Raw genomic sequence first — 27,596 nt, 5'->3', positions numbered from 1 at the left:
TCCAGACTACACATGTTGAGTGCATAATTTCTTAGCCATGGTGCACATTTAATTTCGGCACTGTTTGCTATTTAACACTTGAGGGTTATATCTTTTTGTTTTTTAGTTGTTTGCCAGATCTATCCATCCATCCATCCATCCAGGCATATATGTTGCAGGTATGAAAACAAAAAGAAAGGAAAAAAAGAAAAATGCTTGGGGTCATATAAAATTATAAAATGGAATCATCATTTGTCCAGTACACAAGCTGGGCCTTTGTTGCTTACAATACTCAAATAAATGAAGCATAGTCTGCCTCACAGCTGAGCAGACAGTAATGTGGAGTCAAGTAGCACTTTTGCAGTAAGCTTTTAAAATTTCCAAAAATACATTGCTGGAAAGGTAATTAACAGGTCCCCACTTTTCAGTATAACTCTAACATGTAAAGAATCCACTGGTATTTTTTCTTTTACTCCCTAAATGTGTTCGGTTCAAATACGTAACTTCGTCAATGTCAAAACTAGTTTCAGAATTCATATTTTTTGAACAAACTTGTCCTCTTGAGCTTGGCCAAACCAGGTATGTGAGGTACACTAACCCAAAATACATTTTTCCCCACTTTAGATTGAGCAGCTGTAAAATAGTGAATATATCGTTCTGAGGATTCAGTTTTATCCATTTGATCTGATCTTATTCAGAACATCTGGATAAGCCATAAAATTACTTTACTTTACCCCCGTTCATGTGTGCCGCAAAGCAGCAGGAAGCCAGTCAACTCAACAGGAATCCTGGTTACGATTGGTTTAATGTGCTTATGGAGGGAGGACATTTACGAAAGATGTGTAGCTTTCATTTGAAAGAAAATTAGGTGATATCTTGTATTCAGTCATTCTTGATACATATACATTTTTACAAAGTTTTTATGAGGTAAAGTATGTCACAGAAATGTTTCTAAAGTCTGTATGAACTTCATCAAACCAGTCTCACATTAGTAAAATAGAAATTCAACCTAAATGTTCTGTAAGCTACTGACTTTGAATCACATATTAGGCAATTACAATTATAATAATCCCACAGCATGTTACAATATGTTTAGCTAATATCCACTGACTAAACATGTAGGTACTTGTATGGAATACTGACAACATTTTTAGTTGATAACAGTAATGCTTATCACTGTAATCCTGTTTCAGGTTCCTTAAAATGGATACATTTCAAACTTCCAACACCTCTATTTTTTTAATGTTTGCCAAACATGTGGGATTGAATTTTTGAATTCAAAGCCGCTGCCACATAAGAGAATCTGAAATCAGATTACACCAAAAGGCAAAGGTGATGAATACTAACCTGTTGATTCTGTGTCATTTATTATTGTGTAAACAAAGACATTTTTCAAGTACCACCGCAGTAAATACCACTTGTAGGCAATCATTCTCAAATGACTGAGATTGGTGCCGTTTTTCCCTGCAGTCTAAACCCTTTTGGCCCCAGTGTCTCTGAAGATGTAAGAGAAGCAAGTATAAAACATAACATAATTTATGTCACATGATGATTGTTTTTCAGACATTTACAGCTATTACAAAAGCTGATATGCCACTCGCATCCTTGTAAACAGTTCACAGGAACAATCGTCTTTGATTCCAGTAGACGAAGCATCTTCATCTGCAAGTCTTGATTGCACTGTTGTTCATAAGATGATAAGAATGTCTCCAGCAGTAATGAATCCCTGTGAGTTATTGTTTACAAGTGATAGATGTATTCCTCTTGCTTCCTGGCTCCTGGGGATGTCCAAGCTTCGCATCTGTTTCTCGGTAAAGAAGACAGTTTAATGACTTGTGGAGGAGTCACTTTTTTTTTTCATTTAAAATCGAGTTTCTGCTTTTTCCCCACCTTTGTTTTCCATAAGCCTGTTACCCAGAGAACCTTGGAAAAAAAGCGAAAATATCAAACTATGAAATTTGTAGCTTGGACTGATTTCACACACACAGATTTACGCTCACACACAAGAACATTTCCAATCTTTCAAAGACTTTGCTAGCTGGCTTGAAAATGATCTGATATTTTCCAATCATTTGTATGCACGTAGCCAGTTGTATGATTGTCATCCTAACAATGCTTCTCTCCAGTGAGTATCATCAACATGCCAGTTGCCTGGGTGCCAATTTTTTTTTTTGCGTGTGGTTTTTCGGACTGTCTTGTATGGCCCTCTTCAGGCTGAGGGCTTTGTTCCATCCGTGCACTCCAAGCTTGGAGACCTCTCATGCCACTGTTCTTGGCTCAGTGATTGTATGTTTTCACAGAGAGCTTACACTTATGGTCATTCAGGACCTTGGCAAATAGCAGGTTCGTTTTAGCATGGACTTCTATTCCATGGGGTATTATTGCCTGATAGGTAGTTCTATGCCAAGAAGGGCTTTTCGAAGTGAAGAGGGTCACTGGTTATGACAGGTTACAGGAGATACTGTGTCTAAGTGTCCATTATAATAAGATATCTATGAATAGAAAATAGCTTTGTAAGATATCTTGCCTGTAACATCCACAGACAGCCAGGCATTATGATGTGTATGAATATCACACGTGCCATTTCACATGATAACTTTTTGCCGTTTTGTGAGATGAACGAGGCTGGCTCCTTACCTTTAATGCAATGTCATGCTAGCACGTTGGCAGTTTTGTGGTTGATAATGTTTTTTTGTTTGGTTTTTTTTTGCATACGTTTAGTTTACGCCTGTAAGTTCAGTGTACAATGTTGCATTTAATGGAATCTAGTCAAATGACATTTACTTGATTTGGATACATTCACTTTATACCAAGCATCTTTTCCCTAATGATTAGATATTTGAATACATTTCTCTTTGATTTTACTCAAAATTATTGCTTTATTTTTTTTAAGTCCACAGAATTAAAAAAATTGTTTATTTTAGTAATGTGTAGATTTCATCGTTTAAATTGTGTATTTCTTAATGTAGAGTTTGCTTGATTAACTTTTTTGGGGCTGATCGTAAAAGCCAGGCTAAATGAAAGTCAGAACACTCACTGGGGTAGTGGATAGTGTAATGTGCTCCCTGTAGGATGGTGTGGTAATAAAGAATATCTCTGTGAGAAAAGTTAAACACCCAATTAGGAGGGTTTTTTTCATGCTCTAATTGTTTGATTAAATAAGGTTGATTAAAATAACCTAAAGTTTAATTTTATTGCTCTTAAGAGACATTTGATCCCAAAGAAATGTGCATTTTCCCTGGGGGCTTTCATAATGTTCCCAGATAAAAGAATATGTATGTGTTTTAATTGTTGTTTAAACCTAAATACTCAGCATCTTCATCGTATAGTTGCTTCATCTGTGTCCCGTGTTTAAAAGAAAAAAATAGATAAAACGTCACCCGCCTATTTGCTTTTCCCTTAAGGCTGCAAAGTATGAACTGAGACATAAAAGAACAAAACCCACACTGTTCATCTTTGAACATCAAATATGAATCCCTTTGATGTTCATATTTAGCTCCAAATTCCGATTTTGCCATGCCTTGTGGACCTTCTAACTGTGTTTTTCTTTTTAATGGTTAATTAAATATTTTAAAAATGCCTGCTAAAAGACACTGAACTGCGTCTTTTCTCCAGGTTTTAGTCGTGTATATAACGTGCTGTACCTAAATACTGTCATTCCACTAATCTATACTGTGTATGCAGTTCGTGGGAACTTTAGTTGAAGTGGTTTCCTTCCTTCTGAAAAGGTTTAGATTTATTTTCTTATTGTTAACTATCATGGGAATTCAAAACCACTAACTTCATGCTTTGGATGAAAATAGTCTGCTGCTTAAAATCCATCCTAAAATTTGACAATATCATATTAATTATTTATATTAGTCTGCTTTTTGTTATTTTGTTTTTCTGCCTTCTGTGCTCACCTACAGCTGATAAATGGCCAAATGACATGATAGGACTGCCTCAGTGTTTGCATTTGATGTTAAAAAAGTGTTGTGTTCTCATCAGAAAAACAGTTAGTTTGGCCGAAGTCATGAAATCTGCAATCACAGTCTTTTTGTCCTGTTTGGGTGGAGTGGAAACAAGCTGTTCATGCAACCTTTTAAATGGAAACAGTGAAATAATGTGAAAAATGAACAGAGGTCTATTGTTCATTCATCTCGTGTGATGTTTGTATTCATGACTCTAGATTTAGCATGCACTCTATATTAACTCTGCTTTTGGTCTAACAACTGCTCTGTTGATGTTCAGTACTCACCAGGAAGGGTACAGCAGATTATTAAAGCTTAACCTGACTGTTGTGGCTGAAAACAGCGTTAGGACCTCACTCTTTGCAGAGAGAGGATTAATATTAATTTAGTAATTAATATTAATAAAATAGCTGGATATTTTGCTAGAAAACGCATTATAATTTATTGAGAAAAAACATGTATACACCAGTAATATAGTAGACTGGACTTTAGGACTTTAAGGGTTAAATGCAAATGCTTAGAGCAGGGGTCGGCAACCTGCGGCTCTTTAGTCCTTACACTGCGGCTCCGCGTGGTTTGGGAAAATAAATTAGAAGTATTTCGCTGAAGTGTATTTTATTTATGTTAGTTCTTTTTAAACTTGTAGTTCTAAATTGGAAGATTGTGATATTGAAATATAAAAATAAAATTATATTTTATTATTTTTCGTCGCTCAAAATAAGCGTCACACTCGCGGAAGCCAGTGTACCCGCCGAAACGCCGTGCATTTATCGAGACTTTCAACCCCAGGTAGGTCAATTAGTGATCTTCGGATCCACATAATGTCACCAGCTATTCTCCACCGTGAACTATGTTAAAAACAAACACCGCTCACGCCTCACAGATGACAGCTTACAGTCCTGCGTAAAGATGGAAGTGACTTCACTGTGTAATAAATAAATAAATAAATATTTGTGCAGAATTTTGCAAATATTTATTTTTTATTTTTTTAGTAGCATAGTGCTTTTTTCCAATTTAAAATTCAGGTCAAGGCTCTGCTTTGCTCCAAAAGCCCAAAGGCGATATAAGGGAGGCGGCTCACAACAGTTTTTGTTTGCTACATGGATCATTTTAGTTCAGCTGGGTGTCTTTTCTTTTTGTTATATTTCTTTAAGAGTTCAAAATGTGTTCATTACATAAATAAAATGTAATTTTATCCGTAGCACTTCATGGATTTCATAAGCAACACACTTTAGTTGTTCACACAAAGCATAAAGGTAAAAAACAATATATACAGTGTTATCTTCATTTTAGATGTCACAAAGTATTTGCAGCTCCCAGTGTTTTCTTTTGTGTGGAAACTGGGTCCAAATGGCTCTTTGGGTGTGAAAGGTTGCTGACCCCTGGCTTAGAGCAATAGAAAGCAGCCTGTCAGTCATGAATGCAATTTCATTTTGCACATAAGACAATTTACTGACATGTCTGTGATATGTCATATCTAATATATTCACTGATTCATGATGATGTAATACAATTTATAGCTGAATAAGGACATGTCATACGTCAATATAAACGTAAATAAAAATCTTCTGTAGTGAGACTACAGTCTGACCTGGGCATCATGGCCATGTTTATATAATTTAGCCATTTGGTTCATAAATATTCTCAGCAAAAAGTTCTCAGATTGGTTTGTCTGACAAATATCTTAAGCTATAAAATTTTATTCAGTGATCTTTAAAAAAAAAGGTCAGCTTTTCAACTTTTAACTTGGAATGCATTAAAATAATCTTTGTGCAAATAGATACTGCACGATTGCTGGGTTTATGTCAGCTGGAATTTGGTGGAATACACTTTAAATGTATTTTGGAAAAAGCCTTCATGCACATGTTACGGCCTTTGTGCACGTGACCTTTTTTTAAAGCAATCACTTCAGGTAAGCTAACAGCCCTGAGCGCAGTCTACAGTCTCAGGCCCATGTGACTCGCTGATTTGATTCAGAAAGCTATGTTGGAGTCATTTGAGCTCCCTAACGCAGCCTGAATCGGATAATAGCCCAGTTTTGCCTCTGCTGGACAACGCCCCAGGAGTTAGTCTTGTTGTACACAAACAAATATTAAAGAGAAATAAATGGGTGGAGAAACAGAACAAATATGTTGTGTAGGACACAAAATTATACGCCATGACCTCAGTAATGAACCTAAATGTCACCTCTATTAAACATCTGAGTGCTTTCTAAAACGATGTATTAAAGAGCACTATCTACCATTCAATATCTCCAGCATCATCAGAACATCATGTAATATACCATCATCAAAAAATCTTTTGTTCACCTTTCAGCAGCGACTACTGCTTTTTCATTTGATCATTCTGGCAGCTAAGGACAAGGATTGCACTAGCATTGTGTTTTTGCACAGTAGACCTATGTGTTCCAAGAGTGCAGCGTGCTGAGGGAGATATGACTAATGGCAGAGGTTCATTAGGAACGACCCTGAATGGGTTTCAGGTTAGAGTTGCTTGAAGGCTCGACAGAAAAGTACTTAGTCACTGTTGTCTCTTGTTGGCTTTGGTCCTCCAGGTTCCGATGACCGGGACACAGACCTGTTCTTGTGCGACACCAACACATGCAAGTTTGATGGGGAATGTCTAAGAATTGGGAACATGGTGACATGCATTTGCGATTTCAAGGTAAGATGTGACGTTTCTGTTACTGTTTCATTGTGTCTTTTTACTACAATGTTTTTCCTTTTGATGTTAAATGTCTCTCTGCTAACCCTCCCCTGTCTTTGTTAAAAGTTAATTCATGGTATCTATAACAAAAAATGTAAGGCGGAGGTTTGATTTAATTGCATTATTTATACATTTGAAGAGCTGTAATAGTGTCTGCCTTTCCAGCTTTTCCAAAATGTTGCCAATATTTATGCTAACATACAGAATAGTTAGCACATCTGCTAACTAGCTTACTACATATTTCATGCTATATTTTTTTCAGGGATTGTGCCCATTAATTACCATATGTTGACACATGTTGGTTAACTTTCCACTTTTGTCCTTGTCCAGATGGTAGCCATTAAAACAGGCGCTAGTTTCAAGGTTATAGCACCAATGCTACAGTCACACAAGGGAAAACGGTGTTTATAGACTGCGGCACAAACAAAATAATTACAACTCTGTGCAATGAACTTTTAATCTCTTTGAATTTGAAATAGTTGCTTCTAACACAGGGACCAGGTCTGCAACCACTTGTGGTTAGTTGCTGTGCAAGAGAGCAATAAAACAGCAGTAAGATGAATAAGATGAACCCAGTTATGGCAGTTATACAGAATGTGTTTGTGATGAAACAGCAATTAACTGTAGTAAATCAGCAAAAGATTGCATATCTGCTGCCTTCTGTACATGAGGACACTCACATTAAAAAGGAATTCACGGTAAAAGCTTAGAGTCTGGCCAAAACCCTGTGGCAGATTGGCGAATAACAATTTTGTCCCAAGTAGTTTGCTGTCCTGTTTTGTTGTTTTTGTTTTTTCATTACCTGGCTGGCGCAATCTATGTTAAATCTATGTTAATTTTGAGTATTAATTTTGTTACTGTGTGAATTTGTAGCACTTGAAGAAATGCTTCATTGGAACAAAAAAAATAGTGTGCACAGTACACTATAATCCCTCAATCCAATTGCTGCATTTTATAAATGCACAAATGATCATTCTAAACATCTGATTAGTGTTATGTAAAATGATGATTACTAAGTGTCTGAAATCTCAGTTCAGTACAGCTGCAACAGTCGTGAAAACCAGGGCCCTTAGTCTAGCTTCCTTTATTTTAATATATTTAACAGTCAAAGGCCAGGAGTGGGTGTGTTTTCTTGCTTTCAGCACAATAAATCTAAATGATTTGAGCGTCAAATGCTGAAACTAATTAAAATTGCACTTGTATACATGTAAAAAGGGCACGTATAAAGAAAAATAATAATGAAACACAGCAAAAAACACACTTGTGTTATTGGAAATATACACCTATAATAACTTGAAAGTTAATCTGTGATGCGTCTGAAGAAAGAATTTAAAGATTTATAGAATCGATTGGATCGAAGTCCATTGTCTCTATTAGACGATATTAGGCCCAAGGGGAGGTGCTCGCATACCATGAGCCCAGTTTATAGCTTGCTCTGAAAGTTGACATCGCTATCCTGGTATACTACACTCTCCACATTCATAAACAAGACTGTCACTGATGAGACCAAAGACTGAAAGGCCCTCATTAACGGCATAAATCTAGGAAATTAGGCTGTTCTTGATAATGACTCATACTTAACTTTATGGCCAGACCTATAATAAAAAAGGAGCAAGCCAGTCAGCAGAGTATTGATTTTTGTATAACGTTTGCAAGCTTTGCCAATGAATATGCTATACAGAGCCCCTGATAATAGAAACCACTGGGATCTGAGGATGTGGCACGTGTTCTCATCTGTCGCTTTTATCAGAACGTCATCAGCGCGAGCAGGCACTAGGCAGGCTGACACTCGATTGGTCACCAGTTTTTATCTCAATTTCTTACTTCCCTGGGAGCAAACGTTAACAGAGGCCTGCAGATAAATGACATTACAGCTCCATTCCTCTTCAAGAGATCTCACACTGATACTGCTGTCGCTGTGCATTCAGGCGCTCTCTGTGCTCTCGGAAAAGAACAGGTCACACCACAATTTCTGCCTTAATACCATGAGTCAGAGGGCAACTTTCTATGCATCTTTGTTTTGTTTGTGTGGAGGAGTTCCTGATGTCAGTCTCTTTATTTCATCAGTCAACATAAACATGACCCCCCTAGCCTAGCAGGCGATGCCATGCCCTGAAATAATCAGTCACTACTAATCACTGTCAAATAAATGGATCCAAGATTTTTCTGCTGTTGGCAGTTTGTTCAAGCTTTCAGAGGGGAACGTTGCATAAATTCTCATCTTGGATGGATTTCCTTTGTTCCAGAGGAATCTATGTGTGCACACATTCGCACACAAAAACCCCAAGCAAGAGACATGCAAGGGACTGTGAAAAGGAAGAGAGTTTGATGTGGTTGAATCAATGGACACTATTCATTGCCAAGATGCATTAGATTCGCCTCACACTGACTCTCTAAAAAGAGAAACCAAGACTTTTTCTCGCTAACTCAAGTCAAACTGCTACACAGCAGCGTGCGGTCTTGTACCTGAAAATGAGTTACGTCTTGTCTTTGCTAATGCAATGCCCTGACTAATCACATAAAGTTTGCCGGTAATTCATCTCACAGCAGCTGCCGGGCAAAGCTATTGTTGCCGGTTTGGTTTTGTTAATGTCAGGTCACAGTGCTGATTCCCAAAGGGTCCAGTCTAAAAGTATGTGCGCTCACGGCGATGTGAAATACTTCAACTCAAACTGTCCACTAAAGGGTAACTGGAACAATTTATTGTTCTTAGTAATGGTTCTTTTTAACAGAAAAGTTGGGAGTTGCTGAAAAAATATCCAATAACTAGACACATAATTTACATATAGCTGTTCTCAGACTCCGAAAGATATAAGACATCATGGAAGAAAATAAAGGAGGTTTAAATATAGGCAGGAATGTCTGGGTTTTTTTTGTTGCTTTGTTATGTTTGATTACTGGGCTTTTTTGCCCCCAAAAAATAATTTAATGAATTTTCATTTTATTTATTTATTTTTTAGTAGTAATTCCAACAGAAAAACACACTTTTAAGTCATCTATCCTAAACTGTCATGGCTAAAGATAAAAGATGGATGTGGCAGGTGATGCTGGAGTAGCCTACTGGGACCTTTGGGACTATTTCCCGTTTTAACTGTTGAGCAAATGAAATTTGATAAACATCAAGTTAATCTGCTTTAAAAGTAAGACTCATATTGCACCTTTTACAGCTTTGTTATTGGAGCCTCTGAATGGATGCTATAACCTGAGGGAATCCCCCGCCTATATCACTAAAGTTGGTCTAGCACATAAAGGATTAGATCGGTCATTTTATCATTGATATTTTTTCTACAAAAACCGGCAAGAGATTAGGAGTCTTTTAATTATTACTGAATCTCTCTTGTAAAACAAGAAATGCATCAGATAAACTCGAGTTTCGCATGTTGGGGCTATTTGTACAATTGAGTATAAGAAATGGCCAAAAATGTCATTAAAAATAAAAAATGCAGTCCTTAAAAATCTTGCAGTTAAAGGTTTTCATATATTTTTGAGCAAGTGATAACGAAATGTTCTGCTATGAATGAGGATGGTCAAGAAGTTAGTTAGCGAGGAGGAAAAGACTGCCTGATAGGATACCGGGAAAAACAATATTTATGAACCACATTAACTGCACTTTCAAGTAGAAAAAACCCACACAAACCCACAGAGAACATGATAAATGGATCCTGCATGAAATCCAGATGTTCATACGCTTCCCATGTTTACATTGTAGATTGGAAGAAATCTATCACGTAAATTCAAATAAGATTAAAGGCTATTGAGCCAAGTCATTCATATTTTTTACAGCATTTCACATACATAAAGTCAAAGATACAAGCAGAATTATTAAATGAATAATTGATTAAAGTTGTTAAATCGATAGCTTGAAGGTATCCATGAAATTACAGCCGCATTCTGACTTTAATATCAATCAATACTGATGGATTTAATACTGGGGTGGGGGGTTTGCATAACTTGTTAACTTGTGTTGTTTAGGAGACTGATAAGAAACTAAAAGAAAAGTTTTTTGGTTTTTTTTAACTTTTTATTTTGTACTTTTTCCAATTTTATAGTACATGCAAACAAAAATATGAAAAAGGAACACAAAAGAAACAAACTAAAAGGAATAAAGGACACCTAATCTGTGGAAGAGGAAAAAAAAAAACAACGAGGAGAGGTCCCTGCCTTATGGGGCTGAGTGAGTCTTATAGGCTATCCATTTTGTCCACTGTTTCCGGTGTTTGTCAGATTTCAGTCTCAAAGTGTAGGTCATTTTCTCCATTATATATATGTCCTCGATTACATCAGTCCATTCTTCCAATTTTAAAGGGTCACTTTTCTTTTTGCTTGACAACAACATAATTTTAAACAAGTAATGGTCCTCCTTTCTTACATTTTCCCATATTCCAAAATACATTACTCGTGCCTCACACGGCACGTCATACCCCAGCACTTTCTTCATTGTTACCGCAATGCTTTCCCATTAAGGTTTGATATTTTTACACTTCCAAAACACATGAGAATGATTGGCGTCCCAGTCTCCACATAATCTCCAGCATCGTTGGGGTGTTTTCAGCTGCTTGCTTTTGATATAAGGAGTAATAAAGAACCTAATCACATTTTTCCAGCCATATTCTCTCCATCGTCTAGAGCTGGTGGAATTATGCTGTGTGAGACATACGGATCGCCAGTCATCCTCTGACAACTCAAGATGTAATTCCGATTCCCACTTTTGTTTGATATATATAATGTTTCATTCCTATTCAAATTTTGCAGGCCATTATATAATTTCGGTAAAATTCTTGATGGAGGATTTTTATATGCACCTGTTATTATTTCTGTTATATGGCTTCCTTCTCTCAAGAACTTCTTCCTAATTTCTGTACTGTAAAAATGTCTTAATTGAAAATACCTAAATAAATCTGATTTATCCAGTCCAAATTGTCTCTGTAGATTCTCGAAGGAATGTTTTCCCGTCTATTAATGTGCATATTGCTGTAATTCCTTTATTGACCCATCTTAAAAATGTACTATCCCATTGTCCACTTTGGAATTTTCGAGAATATGCAGGCCAAATCAGCAATTTACAGTCTTCTATAATTCTATATTTCTTTACTATAATCCACCAGAGTTTAATAGTGAATTCAGTAATGAGATTTGTGTTCGTAGACTGGATAGTTTCTTCTCCCAATCTTGCTTGTGGATGACATGAGGAGCAATAATTTATCTCCATATGCTTCCATTTTGAGGTGTAATCCGGTGAACACCAGTAAACAATATATCTCAGCTGGGCTGCATAGAAATATTCCTTGAAATTCAGGAGGGCAAGTCCTCCTTTTTCTTTTCTTAATTGGAGTATTTTAAATCTTATTCTTGGCTTTGTCCCTTTCCAAATAAATCTACTAACTAATTTATCCCATCTACCGAATTGTGCATCTGGTATATGGACTGGCAATGAAGTGAATAGATACAGTAGTCGAGGAAGCACATTCATTTTTATTACCTCTATTCTTGAGCTAAGGTCCATGACAAGCGGAGCCCATTTAATCAAATCTTTTTGGATTGTATAACTAATCTTTACATAATTTGCCTCGTATAGTGTACTTATTTCGCTAGTTAGATAGACACCTAAATGTGGTATCGAGGCCGATATCGGTATTGGTATCGGTGCATCCCTAATAGACACCTAAATATTTGATCTTATTTGAGTCCCATTTTAGTTTATATTCGTTTTGAATTGAATCTTTGGGGAAATAATTCAGACAAAGTACTTGAGTCTTTACGATATTTAGTTTATATCCTGAATTTTTGCCAAAATATTTTAATGCTTTAATCAACCGAGGAAAGGTCGTGTCAGGATCCTGTAGGTATATAATTATATCATCAGCAAAGAGACCTATTCGTTGTTCAATTTTAGAAACTAAAACCCCTTTTAAGTCTGCACTTTGCCGTATATACTGAGCCAAAGGCTCGATATACAGAGAAAAAAGGGCTAGACTCAGGCAGCAACCCTGCCTGGTTCCTCTGAAGAGCTCAAAACTGTCTGTCAGGTCCCCATTTATTTTAACTCTAGCCAATGGCCTGTGGTACAAGGATTGTATACACTCGATGAAGATACTGTTAAAGCCCATTCTTTTCAAAACAGCAAAAAGAAATATCCAAGAGACTCTATCAAAGGCCTTTTCAGCATCTAAGCTCACTAAGGCTGTTGGGATTTTCTCTTTATTAACTTCATTAATTATATGCAATGTGCGTCGTATATTATCTTGTGTCTGTCGCCCCTTAATGAACCCTGTCTGGTCTTCATCCACCAGATCTGGGAGAAACAGCTCTAAGCGTCTTGTGATTATGGATGTAAATAATTTATAATCCACATTTAAGATAGAGATTGGGCGATAAGAATCACAGTTTTCCTTGTTTTTACCTTCTTTTGGTAAGACTGATATAATCGCCTCTTTCCAAGAGGGTGGAGTTTTAGCGTGTTTTAATGTCCAGTTAAAGGAATCTATCAAAATAGGAGCCAAAACCTCTTTAAAAGTCTTACACCACTCATTGGGATACCCATCACTCCCTGGATTTTTATTAGATTTCAATCTCCTTATTGCCTTATCCAGTTCTTCCTTAGTGATTGGTTTAGTTAAAAATTCATTTTGAGTTTCCCAATAGAAGGAAGGTCTAACTGTTTCAAGTACTCTTCAATTTCTTGTCTGTTTTCTGGTTGGGTTGATTATACAATGTGTTATAATATTTTTGAAAGGCATTTTTTATCTGTATTGGTTCATACAGTTCATCCCCATATAGTAAGGCAGCACGGTGGCACGGTGGTTAGCACTCTTGCCGCACAGCAAGAAGGTCCTGAGTTCAATTCCAACATCAGGCCGGGGTCTTTCTGTGTGGAGTTTGCATGTTCTCCCCGTGTTTGTGTGGGTTTCCTCCGGGTACTCTGGCTTCCTCCCACCGTCCAAAGACATGCAGCTTGTGGGGATAGGTTAATTAGAAAATCCAAATTGCCATTAGGTGTGAATGTGAGTGCGAATGGTTGTCTGTCCCTGTGTATTGGCCCTGCGACAGACTGGCGACCTGTCCAGGGTGTACCCTAGGACAGCTGGGATTGGCTCCAGACCCTGAAAAGGATAAGCGGAAGCGAATGGATGGATGGATGGATTGATGGTTCATATAGTAGTTCCTTGGTGTTTGGATCTCTAATCTTATTAACTGCATTACATATTTGTATTGATTTTAACCGTTTAGCCAGTACTTTGGTTGCTTTGGAACCAGACTCATAAAATGTTTGTTTTGTGAATCTCAGTTTCTTTTCTATTTCCTCCATAGACAGATCGCTTAGTTGTTTTCTTACATCTTTAATGCTTTCAGCCAAGTCAGCACTCAAATCTGTATGCTGTTTTTTTTTTTTTTCTAAATCCCTTAATCGTTGTTCTAATTTGAATTGTGTGAGCTTTTTCATTTTTTTGATATGGGTAGTCCTTGATATCAGATACCCTCGAATTACTGCTTTAACAGTATCCCAAATTATTGTTGGATCCATCTGTTCATCCTTGTTGTCAGCAATACAGAATTGTAATTCTTTTTTAATCTCTTGTACCACAGATTCATTGTTAAGAATACCAGTATTTAATTTCCACAATGATTTCTTATTCTGATTATATAAGTGAATAGTCAAGTGTATGGCGTTGTGATCTGACAGATCAGCTATACCAATATTACAACCTATGATTCTATGTTTATTGCTTCTATTTATCAAAAAGAAATCTATCCTTGAGTGTACCTTATGGGCTACTGAAAAATGTGTATAGTCCTTCTCCAGAGGGTGTAATTCTGTCCATACATCGCAACGATCCACTTCCTTTATAAGTAAATTAAAAGCCTTGGATTTATTATTTTTGCGTCTTTTTAAGCTTGTAGTATCTTTAGTATGATTTAATACACAGTTCCAGTCACCCCCACATATCAGAGTCCCTTCACTAAAACTAATAATTTTTTCAGATAGTTTTTGATAGAATTTTTCTGTATACATGTTCAATAGATTCTTAGAAAAATACAGGAATCAGATAAAGTGTTGTTGTTTTTTTTTATATCTGTAATCAGATAAAGTTAGTGCTACAGTGTTTGGTAGGTTAGAATAAAATAGCTCAAAGAATAATGGGTTTTTCCCCACACGTAATTAATTAATAGTATAAGTATGCATAGCATACCTTCATGAGTCTCTTCCAAACACAATAGCAGTAATATTCTTCAGAGAAAGTTCAAAATCTGTCATAGCCTACAACAGGAACAAATTCAGGAACAGTCATGCTCTTGTTCCTGCTGAAAACAGCGTTAACATTATAGCTGCAGCTCTGTAACACTAGCTAACACTACTTAGCTTACACTTTTTGCCTTTTGTTTAATTTTCTGCTGGATTCATGCATTTAATCGACAAAAGGTAATGATGGCAAATAAATTTTAATGGCAGCGAAATACTGGTATTTAGGTGCAAATTAGTGCAACAGGTCAATCAATTAATTTAATTTGTGTGAAGGAGAGTGAGCAGAGGAAGCTTTATTTATCTGCAGTGTAATTACACAATGAATTTGTCTCTCACGTTAGAATTTAATAAATGTTTTCTATCAAAGTCAGTGAAATTACCACTAAATGTTTTCAGTGGCTTAGTGTATTAAACAAAATAAGATGACACTTTAAAGGCAAATGTCCTTTCAAAAACATCGGCGACACCAACGTTATCAATTACTGCTTATTAAGCCTGTGTTTATTCAGGTAAGTGAATCAGTAGAAGAATTTGGGAACAAGTTAAAAATAAAAAATGCAAATGCTAGAAAATTTAATCACTTTTACAAAAATTTGGAGTAAAAAAAGTGTTGGCAAAAATCATGACCAAAGCATGTGATAGACTGTGTGCAAGCAAATCTTTGACAGAAATTCCTTTTGAAAGGCGTTCAAGTCTCAAAGGGCAGAGAGTTGGAAAGCACCGTGAGTAGATCCAGCAGCTCTGTTTATGAGTAAGATGTTACATTACAGCTGAATGTGAATGGAATATGTGTAAAATCATCCAAGCATCTCCTGCCGAAGGTGTTGCAGATGAATGAGAGGCAGATGTTAACACAGCAGATGTAAGTAATGTGATGGGTCATTTATCTCGGGATTATGTACTACTCGAGGCTGATGACTACCAGCCCAGAGTCCTTGTAGTGTTCCAGGTAGGTCATGTTTAGTTTATGAAAGTTTCTGCAAATTGCCTGGCACCAGTAACACATTTCCTGAAGCAGTACACTGAATGTTATTGCTGCTCTGGATAGTTTCGCCCTGTTATCTTGAGAAATACTTTTTTTTTTTCTATTTAAGAATCGAATCGCATAAAAGACTCTTGCAGGATTTTATCTGTGTGGCTGTTTATGAGTTTGCCAGAGTGACATTCAACTAGAACTACAACATGAGTGACATGTTTCTGTTTGTCATCCTTTCAGTACAGTGTTCCGCTAGGGTTAGCTATAATGCAGTTCACCTTTCACGGCCTCGCTGTTTATTTTTGTTCAATTTTGCGTGTTTTGTTTTTTTCCAGCGCATTGTGTTCTGCGTTCTGATCGGCTGTAAACCGCTGTCAATCAATCTCCTCCATGCATGTCTCCTATACAGTGCAGAATGCGTTCAGTTTGTCAAATTTACATAAATCTTCGATCACTGTCAGTGTGACTGTGAAGTGCTGTATTGTATGTTTGTAAGTTTCATTCCCAACAAAAACACCCATCCATCTTCTTCCGCTTTATCTGGGGCCGGGTTACGGGGGCAGCAGCCTAAGCAGAGAAGCCCAGACTTCCCTCTCCCCAGCCACCTCCTCTAGCTTATCCGAGGGAACACCAAGGCATTCCCAGGCCAGCCGAGAGATATAATTTCTCCAGCGTGTCCTGGGTCTGCTCCGGGGCTTCCTCCCGGTGGGACATGCCCAGAACACCTCACCCAGGAGGCGCCCAAGAGGCATCCTTGTCAGATGCCTGAACCACCTCAGCTGGCTCCTTTCGATGTGGAGGAGCAGTAGCTCTACTCTGAGCCCCTCCCGGATTTCCGCCGCTTGTATCCGCAATCTCGTTCTTTCGGTCACTACCCACAGCTCATGGCCATAGGTGAGGGTAGGGACGTAGATCGACCAGTAAATTGAGAGCTTCGCTTTTACACTCAGCTCTCTCTTCACCACGACGGACTGGTGCAGCTTCCGCATCACTGTGGCTGTCGATCTCCGACTCCCTTCTCCCATCACTCGCGAACAAAACCCCGAGATACTTGAACTCCTCCACTTGGGGCAGGAACTTATTCCCCACCCGGAATGGGCACTCCACCCTTTTCCGGCTGAGAACCATGGTTTCAGATTTGGAGGTGCTGATCCTCATTCCTGCTGCTTCACACTCGGCTGCGAACCATTCCAGTGCGAGCTGGAGGCCATCACCCGATGAAGCCAACAGAACCATAGCATACGCGAAAAGCAGAGATGAGATTCTGAGGCCATTGAAGTGAAAGCCCTCTGCCACCTGGCTGCGCCTAGAAATCCTGTCCATAAAAATTATGAACAGAATCGGTGACAAAGGGCAGCCCTGGCGGAACGAGTCCGACTTATTGCCAGCAATGCGAACCAAGCTCTTGCAACGGTTGTATAGGGATCGAATGGCCCGTAGCAATGGGCCAGACACCCCATACTCCCGCAGCACCTCCTACAGGACACCCCGGGGGACACGGTCGAATGCCTTCTCCAAGTCCACCGCCCAACAATTTTCTCAGTCGAAGTCAGCAGCGCTCTGCCAGCACTATACACAGTGCAGGTAGAGCACTGCGTTCCCCTCTTAAGACGCCTGACGGTTTGCCAAAATCTCTTCGAGGCAGTCCAAAAGTCTTTTTCCATGGCCTCTCCGAATTCCTCCCACACCCGAGTTTTTGCTTCAGCCACTGCCCGAGCCGCATTCCACTTGGCCTATCGGTATCTCTCAGCTGCCGTCCCACAGGCTAACTAAGCCCGATAGGACTCCTTCTTCAGCCTGGTGGCTCCCTTCACCTCTGGTTTCCACCATTTGGTTTGGGGATTACCACCACGGCAGGCACCAACCACCCTGCGGCCGCAGCTCAATGCAGCAGCTTCGGCAATGGAGATGCTGAACATGGTCCATTCGGACTCAATGTTCCCAGTCTCCCTCGGAATGCTGTTGAAGCTCTGCCGGAAGTGTGCATTCAAGATCTCACGGACTGGGGCCTCTGCTAGACGGTACCAGCACACCGCACTCACTACGCGTTTAGGTGCACCGGGTCTGTCCAACATCCTCCCCCGCCACCTGATTTAACTGACCACCAGATGGTGATCAGTTGACAGCTCAGCCCCTCTCTTTACCCGAGTGTCCAGAACGTATGGTCGCAAGTCAGGTGATACAATTAGAAAATCGACCTGTGCCCTAGAGCATCCTGGTGCCACGTGCACTTATGGACACTCTTATGTTTGAACAAGGTGTTTGTTATGGCCAAACTGTGATTTTCACAGAAGTCCAGTAACAAAACACTGCTCGGGTTCAGATCAGGGAGGCCGTTCCTCCCAATCACGCCACTCGAGGGCTCGTTGTCGTTACCCACGTGAGCATTGAAGTCTCCCAGTAGAACAACAGAGTCTCCAGGTTGAGCACCTTCCAGCACCACACCCAGGGACTCTAAGAAGGCTGGGTACTCTGAACTGCCACTCGGCGCATAAGCGCAGATGACAGTCAGGGCCCGTTCCCCGACCTTAAGGCGCAGGGAATAAACCCTCTCATCCACCGAGAAGAACCCCAACGTACCCGCAGCAAGCCGAGGGGATATTAGAATACCCACCCCAGCCCACCGCCTCTCACAAGGGGCAACTCCAGGCTGAGATAGAGTCCAGCCCCTCTCCAGGAGACTGGTTCCAGAGACCAAGCCATCTAGCTGATACCTCTCAACCTCACACACTAACTCAGGCTCCTTCCCCGCCAGACAGGTGACATTCATGTCCCAATTGCCAGTCTTGGTAGCCAGGGATCAGTCCGCCAGGGCCTCCGCTCCTGGCCCCCACCCGGCACACAATGCACCCGACCCCTATGGCGCCTCCTGCGGGTGGTGGGCCTGCGGGAGGGTGGGCCCATGTCCCCTTTTTGGTCTGTGCCCGGCCGGGCCCCATAGACTAAGGCACCCTCCCCGGGCCTGGCTCCAGGGTGGGGCCCCAGTAACCCCCTGGGTTTCATCTTTGGTTTCATTCTATAATACTAGACTTATTTTTCTACGAAGGTTTGAACTTTGAGAGTTTTTAAACAAGAGAGAAAAGTGTGAAAATGTTCATGCCTGTCTGAAAAAAAGTGTATAAAGTGTGTAGTGAGGGGTTTTATAGCCCTAAAACATCTATAATAATTGTAAAAAATAAAGCTGGCTACTTCGCAAATTTAACCTTTCGCGGGTTATTTTTAGAACATAACTCCCGCAATAAACGAGGGAACACTGTAATCCTTATAATAAAAGTGCCTTTTAGGATCATAATCATAATCCCACAGTGTGAAAGTGTACGGTTAAAGTTTTATGAATAGGCGCTAGAAATCAACAGCTGATTTTCCCTTTAGGCTGCTTTGAAAATACATTGGCTGTGAGGATCTCATTTAATACTGCTTCACAAAGTCTCAACTTGGTCTGTGTGGATTTAAATAAAAATGTCATAGTAATAAATAAATATAGGAAAAAAGTAGTTGACTCTTTTGTCTATGTCTTCGTAAAAAGTTTTGTGTTGATTTTATGATCTCAGTCATTAGTTTCCAGTTAGTTCCCATTAGAATTAAAAATGATGATAAAGACGACAGTTTTAGTATTGGCCTATCTTGTGACCGCCAAGTTGGTACTTTATGAATACAGAGTGTCCCTTGTTTTTTTTGTTTTTTTTAAATACAAATTTACCTCTCACCAAGACAGCAATGGCAAAAACATTCACTTTCATAATGAGAACACATTAACCAATGGGTTACTTCATGGGTTGTGCCAAAAGACGATAATCTCGGAGAGAGAGTGGATTGTTATTAAATTCATATTCAGTTCTAAACTGCCCTCCTGTAATTTCATATCAGCATATAACCAACACTTGCAACAGGAACATGTCTCTCTGTACACCCCCCCCATGTGGCACCTCTGCCCTCTTTATCACCTCTTTGTAACTTTTCATCTTACTGTCTGTTTGAAGGTGAAACACTATGCTTCACATATGGAGGACTCTGTGAGTCATTCTACACATGTAAAAATACATTTGGGAGACAAACTCCCTGGTATCATTTTCTGTTGCCAGTAGCAGTAGCACTGCTGTGTTTGGGCAATTACCCTGCCACCGACGCTATCAGATGGTTATCAAACAATTGCTTCGCATATTGGATGATTTGACTAAGAAGGAGGTCGTCCAGCCCTATTACATCAATCTTTTATATACCCTTGTATATTCCACAAAAACAACAACATTATTCATTCAAATAGGCAAAACGACCTCTGAGCGCTACGTGTATGTGTTTTCCTCATAAATTACCTTTTGTAGTCATGGAGATAACACATTGTCTGAGACAGAAGTAGTTTAACGTCATAGCAGTGCAAACGCTCTTAGAGAGGAGGTTTAGGGTGGACAGTGTGCTTTGACATGCCTGGGCAGCTGTTCCCATCCTGTCTCCCACTATGACTTGTAACTGCTATTTTATGGTATATTATATGTAATTGAGATCCTTATCTGTGGAAAGCTATTAATATCGCGTTTAAAAATAAGACCAGTTATTAGCTAATAACACAACTGTATACAATCAGGCATATGTAGCACCTTTATTATATAAACTGAAGAAGTTGGGAAGTTGCTGTGGCTTTTGATGGCAGCAAGACATCTCTAATAGAGTTGGGGCAGCACCATGTTTACCACTGTGGAGCATCCCCTCTTCAGTCCAAAAAAGCTGGTTACTGAGGAGATCAGTTGCTGGGTTTATGGGAGAGATTGTTGTCCCTTTCTTTTCTGATATATGATTCTAACTGCTCAACATTCCTGGATCTTCTTTGTTGTATGTTTCACTTCATGATGCACCAAGTGTTTTCAGTTGGTGATAGGTCTGGCCTGCAGGCAGGGCAGTTCAGCATGTGGACTCTTCTGCTCTGAAGTCATGCTGTTTAAATAGATACAGTGTTCAGTTTAGCATTGTCTTGTTGAATAATGCAGTGCCTTCCCTCCCTGAAAAACATAATGTCTGGATAGGAGCACATGATGTTCTAAAACCTGTATATACCTTGCAGCACTGATGGTGCCTTTCCAGATGTGCAAGCTGCCAATTCCATAGCCACTAATGCATTGCCATATCATCAGAGATGGAGGCTTTTGAAGTGAGTGCTGATATCAAGCCAGATGGTCCCACTTCTGTTCACTCCAGAGTATCCGGCATCCATGTTTTCCAAATTATTTATATGACCATAGATTACATTTTCATTTTGCCTAAGTCAATTTTTAATGAGAATAGAAGGCCCATAGTAGAGAGTGACATTTCTGGATTGGGTTCACATATGGCTTCTTCTTTAAAAGACAGAGATTTTACCTGCTTCTTGGATGATGAAATTGTGTTCACAGACAGTGTTTTCTAGAATTTCTGAGCCCATGCCTTGATTTCTTTCACAGAAGCATACATGGTTTTAATGTAGTGCTCTACACCTCTAGCATTAATTGTTGACCTTGTCCCTTGCGTACAGTGATTTCTCCAGATTCTATTTTAAGTTTATGAACTGTAGAAGAGGAGTTATTTACAGCCTGTGCATCATTTTGAAATTCGTAGATTGGTGAACTCTGTACACATCTTTACTTCTGAGAAACTCTGTAAGATACTTTTTTGTATCTAATCCTGTCAGCGAGATGTTGCCAATTAACCTAATTAGTTGTAAAATGTTTCTCCAGCTGTTTCTATTTCACACCACTTACTTTTCCAGCCTTTCGCCACCCCCGTCCCAACTTTTCTGAGATCTGTCACTACTATCAAATTCAATGAAAACTTTTTTTTTCTTAAATGGCAGTTTTTGTAAGTTTGAACATTTGATATGTTTTCGATATACTATTGGAGTGAAATAGGAGTTAATGAGACGTCCAAATCGTTTCATTTTCACAGCTCAACTTTTGTGAAATTTGCGTTGTATAGATTACCTGCCCTCTAGTGGATCGTCGCTGCAATGAGGGAAGGGGAGTGTCATTTTTACCTATTGCTGTGTCAGTAATTTAGCTTTTTTTTTTGAAGTACAAGAGAGTTAACTTGAAGTTAGAAAGATATACAGAGCAATACTTCAGGCCAGGGTACACAAATGTTGTGTATGCAGGTAGTGTAGTGTGGTGTAAAATCTGTGCATGCAGGCACTATCCTGTCTGACCTCTCTAAATACATCCAACACTGTACATTCAGACTGCAAAGCAAATTTATTGACTTTCTATAAAAGAATTTAGGATAATGTTGGCAGCACATTTGGTCCTCAATGTGCTCCCTGCTGGTTGTTTGATGTGGCCACTCCTCGCTGTTATGCCTGACCTCAAATTGCTCTCCCACTTTTCACCGCCGGAAGCCGTCTAATGTTTGGGTTGTGATGGCCAGACTGCTGAAGCTCGCAGCACATCAAAGAGGGATGAGAGCTAATGTGGGTTCATATGATGTTGATGGGAGGGTGTGGAAGGGCATTGCGTCCTTCATATTGCACTAAACAAGAAGCTGTGAAAACGTTTTGACACACACCTTTCCGAAGCACGTACACACAGCAACAAATGCCTGAGTGCACCTTAAACGGCGGAAACACACCTGTCCTTCCCTCTCTCCCCACCTTCCTCCTTTAACAGATTAACACAACACCCCATTCACTTCCACACAAATAAGCTAAAATCATGAAATACACACACCGTCACACAGGCCCAGGTGGTACTGACAGTAGCTTTTGATGTAGACCCCATTCCATATATTTGCATTCACTTATAATCATTTTATCCAGGGCCATGTGTACCTACTGGGAGTGAGCTTTTGAATAATAGTGAGTTTATTTCCTCGAGCTGACCAGTATCACAGTTTTGTCAGTGATCTAGATTTGGCCGTTCGCTGCAGCGAGTGGACAGCAGTGTGACTTTCTTTCACATCATGGAAATCAGTTGGTGAAATTTGATGGTGAAAAAAGACTGTCGCGGAGTTCTCTCATGTACATATTATGAAGTCCTCACTAAAACAATGATTGGATATGATCTACCTTTTAATATAACAGATTTTAGAAATACCCATATTACAAAATCGCAGTTACATGTGTTTAAGTTACTTTCTTTAACAGTGATGAAGAATAAATTACATTAGTCTTAGCTTGAACTTTTGATTTTGGTTGAACAAGTTAAAGCAGCAGCATTTTTGTGGGAGGCATTCCTAAAGAAAATACAAAATACACTTTTGGTTCAAGTGGTTATACTCCATGAAGAGACATTCTGTTATTTCAGCTCAGGTTTTGAACTATTCCTGCTGCAAGTGCAACACAAAAGAGTTGAATGTTGTTGCTCTAAGCATTTTGTTCTGCTTCAAAATGCTTGAAAGTACTTCATAACGAAAAGCAACATTTTTAGATTAGTTTCTAGAAGATTAGTTTCTGAATTATTATGTTTTAGTTCAGTAGGAGGCTTTGAGAAGCACAAGTGGAATTCCAATCTTTATATCAGAAAGGACCACTAAAAGAAGATGATTATTTCCATCTGTAGCAATTTATATTTGGTCTTAGGGTGCTCTTCTGGGACCTTGAGCTCTCATATACATAGAACACATAGGGCAGAGGACACATCCTACCATGTGCATAGAAAGAAAGTAGTTGGCTGTTAAGAAAACAGTAGGCGTCACTGACTTCAAATTGATTAGTCAAACAGGTTGAAAAGAGCTGCTGGTGTGGAGGTGGGTTGCAAAGTGGCTCGCAGATGTGCAACAGCTGTAAGCAGGCTAAAGCAGATTTAACAGTTCACCCTATGTAAAAGTTAGCAAAAGCTGATATCAGATGCTTGACTTATTATGGTAGCAGCAGAAGTATTAGCATTGGCTGTGTCAACATGTCAGCACGGTCAACTAAGCAGGACAAAGCACCATCTGTGGAACAAACATGTCTCTTTAGTTTTTTGGGTCAATTAATTCTTCAGGTTGTTTGATATTTCCTGTCAAAACTTTATCTCTGCAAGACAAATATACCAATTAATGTCACCAAGAGAAGTTAGCACAGAGTTTCTTTTTTTTTAAATTTGTTTCAAATGCAACGCCATTCATCACAAACAGGCAGTAATAATGAATAAATTAAAGGTTTCACTTGTACTTTTATTGACAGAATTTTTATTAATAAGCTTGCATGCGCTTTCTTGAAGTCTTGTAAAGCTTTTGAGATTATTATAGAATATTTCCTCTGTTGTTTATGCAAACTCTTCTGCAGCCACAACTCTAACAGTTGGGTTAAAATCACAACAGAGGCTTCTTCTCTTAACATGAGCTCTCATACCCAGATGTAGTGCATGTGATATATATCAATGACAGCCTAAATATGTTCCTGTTACACTGGGAAGGCAGAGAAGGAAGACACTGGACTCGGGGAGGAATTGCGCTGGGTGTCTCTCCTGAAAAACGGAGGATCTGTGTCAGCTCCTCTGTGGCTCTGGCTGGCCTGTCAGACACTATTACAGAGGAGTCTGTCTCTAGCGACTCGGCTGGGGAGACTCCACAGGGACTGGCAGGCTAGGCCCTAATCAAGAGAAGACTGCGAAGCGGTTAAAGAGCAGAAGCTCAAGCCACCTCCCAGTCTTCCTGTATCTCTCTCCATCTTCCTGTTGTCACAGTAACTCCCGTCTCTGTCTCCCTCTCACTTGTCCAAACAACTTGCCCTGCCTTGTTGCCGTCCTGTGCTACTCTGTCTTTGTCTTCTCCTTCATTGTAAAGACTTGACCAGTGTGCGTAAACATTGCAAGGCATCATGGGAAAACAGTTTGTCACTTACCCAGACAGTGCTTGACACTGCTCTATCCAGGAGGTCTGTGGAATACAACACATTGTCAGGCACAGAAAAGATTTGTCACTCTGACAGCACTCCACTGGGATTCATTGTTGTTTTTTTTCCATTCACCTTATATGACATCCACTGTTCTAAGTGTTTGCAATCCGGCTTTGCTAAAGTTTATCTTCAGCAAAATAAAACTTTACTACACTTATGGGACACTGCCTTTGTCAGCAACTCTGCTTTTGGTTGCTGCTAACTTCCGTGGTCTCCATTCTCCCAAGGAATTTTGATATAACTGGATCTGAAATGAAGCTGAGCCCAAGCCTGTCAGTGACCATTACAGATGCAGCAGCCCACACCACACTTTGTTCTTTGTGTGTGAGCCATTGTTAGTGTTTTGGTTGTCTCTTTTTCTTGCATGGATGAAGGTCAGCCCCTTGCGTGAAGCTGATAATCTGCTAAATGTTTTTTAGCACAGTGATGCAGCAGAATAGATGTCGTGAATTTTGACTTTGGGACAAACCCGTGCTAATGATTTGATATTAAAAAAGTAAGTAAATCATATCAGAGAAGGCCTGATATGATTCTTTCTGCAAAAACATTATAGATGAATAATTAAAATGTATGCAAAATACATTATTTCTCAGATAAAATAAATGCTTGTGCTGATGTTTAAATAAAAACCAGACATATTTTATCATAGATGAAGTTTTTCCTGCTATCCCCATATTGGACAATACGTAATCAATAGAACAGTGAACATGCTGAATTAACAATCTTGAACGCTGATTGAGATTAAAGGGTTTATGTAAAAGTTTTAAGCAATTACTTTGTTTGATTTACAGCCAAATTTTGGATTAACCATTAGAATATGTGCAAATGTACTTTCTGAAAAAAGCATTTAGAAACACATGTTTTTGAAGTATTTTTTAAAAAGATGACACTAAAATAAACCACAGGTAGATTATTTGAATAGTATAATGATTTCACTTGGAATTGCTTCTGCTACCCTTAAACATTTTTCTGAAAATGAAATATGAAAAATTGCTATAATTCTTAAAAACAATTCTCAGTGCTTGAATGGATGGATAGAAGCTTTACATCAGGACCTAACGAGCCACAAGTGTTGCCTCTTCCTTTGCCTATTTTCACTGTACAGTCTTGCAATGATTTTTTTAAATGGTCACAACAGCGCATGTATTTAATTTTGTTCATGAACACACAATGTCAGGTATTTGGTTCACTCCAGTAGCTTTTAGAGTCACCTTTAGCAGAAATAACCTGAAGTAATCATTTTCTGTACGACTTTTTCATTTTCTCACGCCAGTGTGGAGGAATTTAGGTCAGCTCTGCTTTATCACGTTCTCTCAAGGTCCACGCCAGTATTTTAGTCCGGTTGAAGTCTAGACTTTGATTAAGCCATTGAACCACCTTTTTCAGCTACTCTGTTGTAGATCTGGGATCATTGTTTTGTTGCATTACTCAATTCTGGCCCAGCTTAAGCTGCCTGATATTTGACTAGAATGTTTTAGTATAGAGAGGAGCTTATGAAGAACTCAATAACGGCAAGGCGCCAAGGTCATGAAGTTTAACGTTCAGCATCCAAACTGAGGTCTGTAGAGTCTTTGCAAGTTATCTGAGCACTGCACGGTCTGGCCTTAGGGAGAATCATCAAGAATCAGTCAAGCCCATGGGAAATTAGAAAATTCACTCCGTCCATTGAAAGTTCATTGCGAAAGTTGCTTTCAGAAACGTTGCAACTTCACTAATTCATTTATTATATTATAATTATTATCATATAATGCACCAGGAGGGGGCAATAACATTACAGGCAGACAGTGCCACCCTATGCCTTCTTCAGCCACACCCCTGTTAATGCCACAAGAAAAGGGCAATTCTAGTCCACATTTTGTGACTATTAGCCCACCTTTAGAGATACACTGGTACAACTGAAGCTGAAACTGAAAAAGAAAAGGATAATTCTGTGTTTGGCACTAATGTGACAGAAAAAGAGACATGAGTCTCAGGAAGCAAAAGAAAAGCTGAACAGAATGTGTATTTTTTTTTTTTTTTAAATCGAACATGGTATTTATGCTTTATTATATACAGTCATTCCCCCTCTCTGAGCTCCCTTACTACCTCATTTAGCTACAAGGTCAAATCACAAATGCTGCAGACATCAATCAACCGACGTCAAGGCAGGCTGATGGAAAGAGGGTGCGTCGCATGCGTGGCGGAATCTCGGACGAGAGCGTCTGTCTCTTGTCATAAGCCACAGGTGCTCTCTGCCATCACCACCGCAGGCGCTGAGCCATCTCAGTGAGACTTGATACAGCTTTGATAAGCATAAGTAAAGATTGCACCTGGGGGTCTTCAGCAACTGAAGACAAGTAGTGTGGAAGCAAATGTGGCGTTCAGTAGGGGCCGAGCAGGCAGAGGGTTTCATTAGAAGTAGAACGTGCTGGGCGGTGGCGTTTCCATCCTCTGAGGCTAGCCCTAGTTTCGTGGAGATGTTTATTATTGATAGAGGTGGATGATAGCCTTGGGATGAATTGCATAATCTAGAGCCGCCTCTAATGGATACAGGAAATGGATCAGGCTATCAGTCAGGTCCCTGTGGATGAAGGATGTGTCTGTGTTTGTATGTGTCTCTCTGTGTGCATGCACATGTGTGTATGTGTGTGTTCACAGTAAGTCTGTGCAATCGTGTAGAACTGTGAACTGCAGGCGTGTGACAAATTAAAGGGGAACAAAACTGAACCTTTGAGCCCAACAGTTAGAGGATTGTGTGGCGGCGGGCGGGAGGGAGGTGTTCGCCGGCATGCTTTGGTTCCACCTGTCCTACTAGACTGAAGGGTCATTGCAAATGAATATGAAGTTATTCTGTGTGATGCTTTTTATCTTTTGTTGAAACATATTTATCCTGAGTGGAGTGGTCTTTTTTAGATTGACCTCTTC

At 39.4% G+C, this 27,596-nt stretch overlaps 1 protein-coding gene across 1 annotated transcript in view; it reads left to right on the top strand.

Annotated features, from left to right (window-relative positions):
- Positions 1-27,596, top strand: part of tmeff2a (transmembrane protein with EGF-like and two follistatin-like domains 2a) — a 135,941-nt gene that overhangs the window by 7,649 nt on the left and 100,696 nt on the right. The window contains exon 2 of the mRNA XM_006793694.3: positions 6,484-6,593. Within this exon, the coding sequence (XP_006793757.1) occupies positions 6,484-6,593 (110 nt within the window). The remainder of the gene's footprint in view (positions 1-6,483; positions 6,594-27,596) is intronic.

This window comes from Neolamprologus brichardi, chromosome 16, assembly GCF_056152115.1.
Source record: "Neolamprologus brichardi isolate AB-2024 chromosome 16, ASM5615211v1, whole genome shotgun sequence".
Lineage (NCBI taxonomy): Eukaryota > Metazoa > Chordata > Actinopteri > Cichliformes > Cichlidae > Neolamprologus > Neolamprologus brichardi.
Note: the sequence above shows the minus strand (reverse complement) of the source record. Positions and strands in the feature narration are given on the sequence as shown.